This window comes from Gossypium hirsutum, chromosome D13 (genome assembly GCF_007990345.1).
Source record: "Gossypium hirsutum isolate 1008001.06 chromosome D13, Gossypium_hirsutum_v2.1, whole genome shotgun sequence".
In the NCBI taxonomy this organism is placed as follows: domain Eukaryota; kingdom Viridiplantae; phylum Streptophyta; class Magnoliopsida; order Malvales; family Malvaceae; genus Gossypium; species Gossypium hirsutum.
In genome coordinates this window covers 1,965,738-1,970,266 of record NC_053449.1, presented here as the reverse complement: position 1 = coordinate 1,970,266, position 4,529 = coordinate 1,965,738, and the positions used below count along the sequence as shown (strand labels likewise).

Below are 4,529 nucleotides of genomic sequence, written 5' to 3'. Positions count from 1 at the left end.
ATGCCCATTTTCCTGAAAATTTTCAACGTTTTAATACAAGGATCGTATTTTTTAATTCTTCTAAGTTTTCAATTTTCGACATTAAGACATTAAGTAATCAACTAAGGTACCAATTTTGGGCGTATCGAGGGTGCTAATCCTTCCTCGTGCGTAACCGACTCCCGAACCCGTTTTCTGAATTTCGCGGACCAAACTTGTTGTTTTAATAAAATCAAACCGTTTATTAAAAACGACCGCTTTTCGAGGTGATCCAATCACACCTTATAAAAAGGATTGGTGGCGACTCTTGTTTCATTTTTTTCAAAACCCAAGTCGACCCCGTTTTTATCCAAAAAAATGGTGTCAACAACTTGGCGACTCCTGTTTCATTTTTTTCAAAACCCAAGTCGACCCCGTTTTTATCCAAAAAAATGGTGTCAACACATATTTAAAAACTAGTAAAACCTAAAAAGCAAGAGAATTGACACAAACACAAATCCCATGTATAAGTTTTGAAATAACTAAAAGATGGCATGAAAGAAAAGAAATTGAAAATTATTGATATATTAACAATATAAAATATTTAAAACAAATAATAAGTAAGAAAATTTGAAATAATCAAAAATTAAGAATAAATGATATAAAATAATATATATTTATTTAGATAAATAGCATATATAAAACGGAGAATTTAATATAAATAATAGTATAATAATATATACATATAGTTGCGATAAAAAATGAACTAGAGTCTAAAACAAGATATGGAAAATGATGTAAATAGGTAAAAAATAAATATTATATGAAAATGAGCTTTAAATAGCTAATATAAATTGATTTAAGGTAAATAATATAGGATGATTTTAAAATAATTATTATATAAAACAATTTGGAATAAAACTATATAAAAATAATTTTAAAATAATATGTAGTGACATAATATATATATATTTGAAGAATAAATGAAAATATAAATAAATATGATAGCAATCTATAATACTAAAAATAATAGTAATATATAATAAAATAACAGTAATAACGAAAAATTAATAATAACAATAATTATATTTAAAAAACTAAAGTTAAATTTACTTAGTAAAAAAATACAAAGGATTAAATTATAATCTAAAACAGAATTAAAAAAAAACAAAAAAATAAATTAAAATAGAGGACAATCTTGCAAGATGTGCGTAACCTGGAGGGCTAATCAGGAAATTATCCAAAACTTTCAAACACTGCGTTTTAAAGGGATTAAAACAATAAAATTGAAAACAAACGGAGCAAATTCGAAAAATAAAAGAACCAAATTAAAACAATGAAACTAATCAGGAGGACCAATGGCAAAATACTCCCTCATAGACCAAAACGAGCGGATCTGGCCGTGCTTGGGTCAGGTCATCGGGTCAAATGTTAATACGACACCGTTTTGGAGCCACTGAATCTAGCCCCAAACGATGTCGTTTTGAACACTATTAAAGGCCTCTTAAGAACCCTAAAAAGAACTTAAGAAACAAGAGACCTCTCCTTCTGCTCCCAGCGTGCTCACAGGCCCGAAATCTCGCTACTATTAGCTCCGATTTGGAACGGAGCAAGCAGCAGTTCCGACAGCGTGTTCACAGGTAAGATTCCTCTCTTTTCCTTTTTTGTTTCGTGTGTATCTGAAAGAAGAGCAAGAACAGAACGAAAAAGAGAAAAAAAAACTTTGAAAATCACCTTTAAAGACTGTTTTTCTATTCCTTTTCTTTTCAATCGTTTTTTTTAATACAATATTCCCCCTTTTACATTGTTTTTGGCTTCATATATAGCCGAATAAAAGTAAAAAAAATCCCTTTCTCTGCTATTTCTGTTTTTCTATTTCTTTTTTTGCTGCCTCTGTTGCGTTGCTCGTTTGTTTGTCCTTTGCAGGTGTACGGAGCAATGGACGGGGCTAGGGTGACGTGGCGCAGGGTGTACGGAGGCTGGTCGCGGAAGGCTTGGCTACGACGCCTAGATCTTCTAGGGTTCCTTGCTGTTGATTTTTTGTTTTGGGCTATCGGGCTGGTAATTTGGGTTTAGAAAATTGGGTTTAGGGTCTGTTTAGGTTAGATTTGGGTTTGGGTAGAGATTTGGGCCATTGGGTTGGTATTGGGTCTTCGTAATTGGGCTAGGGTTAGGTTAGTGGGTCTTAGTGGGCTAGGTTAATTGATTTGGGTTATCAGTTTGTAAATGGACTATTTTTTGGGACATTTATTCTATTTATTTTGTTGTTTTTGTTTATGTGGGCCGAGCATAAATTATGTATTACATGCTCTAAAGATGATCGAGCCCATAGCTGGTATGTTGGATACATGACTTGTATATGGCATAACTTTACTAGCAACAACGTAATTCATAGCTCAATTAATGCTAGATTATGTCATACCTATGATAAAAAGTGAAAGAAATAATGTTATATTAAAAAATATATAAGTGCTAAAGTACTTGTATATAAATCCTTTATCATTTTCAAGTTTCATCCCTAAATATTTTTATTTAAACATTTCATATAAATCTAATAAAATATTATTATAATAATAGATTTTCTAACCTAATTGATGTAAAACTCCTTGTACCAATAAAAATAAAAATAAAAATCCCTGTTTCACAAAAACTTATCCTTGGCATGGACCATCCAACTGTATTCATGCAACACTAGTTCCAACCAAAATAAATTATCATGCAAGTAACTCACCAACTAAATAATTAATTAGTACTGGATTTGATCATTAACCCAAATAAATTCTATGTTTGATTACTCAATCCAACTGATTTGTTATTAAAATTGTTTAAATATCACTCTCACGAAATTATGATTTCATGTCATCTCTATCCCTTTTCAATAGGAGAATAACAAATCAGATTTTTTTCTCCTGATTTTCAGCTTTTTTTCTCCTGAAAAAAATTTAAATTCAACTAAAGATGCTAAAAATCTTATTTGTCATTTTCCTATTTGAAATGAATAAAGATAACATTAAATGAGTTTCATACAATCCTTTCTCCATTCTCCATTTTAAAATGATTCCTTCTCTTCTATTTGCTGTCTCTGCAGCTGTATATTCTCGCCTTTGTTATTTTTCAGGCCAATCTGTCTAGTGATCTACCCCTTTCTCTTTATATGATTCATTATTTTGCTTAATCCCACTAACACAACTTTAATTGTCCTACCAATCGATAGGTTAAAAAGAATTCAATATTTTATTTATATATTAATTTAAAACCTTTTATCTAAATTTTAATTTAATATATTTTTAAATGAATTTGTATTTGATAGGTTGACAATTTATAACATTATACACAATCATATTAAGATTTATCATCAATAAATTATTGGATATATTTTTTTTAAATAATTAAAAATAAGGAATATCATCTTGTAATTCATTAAGAAGTTATATTGGGTTAGTACATTAAATATAAATATTATATATATAAAATAATAATAGACTTTTTTTTTGAGGAAAAAAAGATAAAAACTTTAATTTTAAAAGATGAAACTGAGTTTTAAAATTGACCAGCAAGACGGCTCGAGCGCAGATGCAACCTTAACCTTAGCCGTTAAGTTTCAGTCGAGAGGACACGCGTACAAATCTTAAAAAGTACTATGAAAAAGTAGAGATAGCCTTTTCAAAATCCACTATATAAAAACAATAGCCAATGCCCTTCCCCTTCACTGCACCAACTCTTCGCCCTTCTGTAAAATTCCCTCAAAAGAGAAGAAGAAGAAAATACCAATAACTATCAGCTAACGATGAGTTATTACAATCAGCAACAGCCTCCCGTTGGCGTTCCTCCTCCTCAAGGTCTAGTTTTCACTTTCTTTTTTACATATTTATTGTTTTGCTTTATTATGATTGATTGATTGGATCTGGTTATCTGATGGATCTGATCGAGAACCTTTTTCTTTTTTTGTGATTGAGAACTATACAGGTTATCCACCGGAAGGTTATCCTCCAAAGGATGCTTATCCACCACCAGGGTATCCCCCACAAGGATATCCTCAAGGTTATCCTCAACAGGGATACCCTCCGCAGGGATATCCTCCTCAATATGCTCAGCCTCCTCCTCCTCAGCAAAAGCAGAGTTCGGGTTTCGTAGAAGGCTGGTAAGTTCTCTCTTTCTCCATTCTATCCATATACGTATAGTTGTTTAAGATGTAGTTTCTGAAAGTGATGTCGTTGCACGAGTATATCTACCGTATATGGTCAGATCTACTCATCTAAGGATAATTCTGAATTCTGCAAAATTCAACTGAGCGCGAGCTTTTCGGGATAAAGAAGAGAATCACAACAGCCCATCACGATTACCGATAAAAAGGGGATAGGATTTTTTTAACGTGATAAGACTGGCACTTAAGTGGTCAACGTCCCGAAAACACCCCCGTGCCTAGTTCTTTTATTTCTTTTCTCGACGGTTAGGGGTTATTTCGGTTATTTCAGATTTTCTGCAAACAACTTCCTCAGTGTTCTAGAAAAGGGTGTTGTCGTCTTGAAAAAAATAATTTTAAAAAGGAAAACACGAATTGATTCATAATA

The 4,529-nt window shown here is 31.6% G+C and overlaps 1 protein-coding gene across 1 annotated transcript; it reads left to right on the top strand.

Annotated features, from left to right (window-relative positions):
- The first annotated feature begins 3,599 nt into the window (after positions 1-3,599).
- Positions 3,600-4,529, top strand: LOC121225552 (cysteine-rich and transmembrane domain-containing protein WIH2). The gene is made up of 2 exons (XM_041109898.1): positions 3,600-3,797; positions 3,925-4,529. Exons 1-2 carry the CDS (start codon positions 3,746-3,748, stop codon positions 4,101-4,103), a joined length of 231 nt encoding a protein of 76 aa, XP_040965832.1. The 5' UTR covers positions 3,600-3,745; the 3' UTR covers positions 4,104-4,529.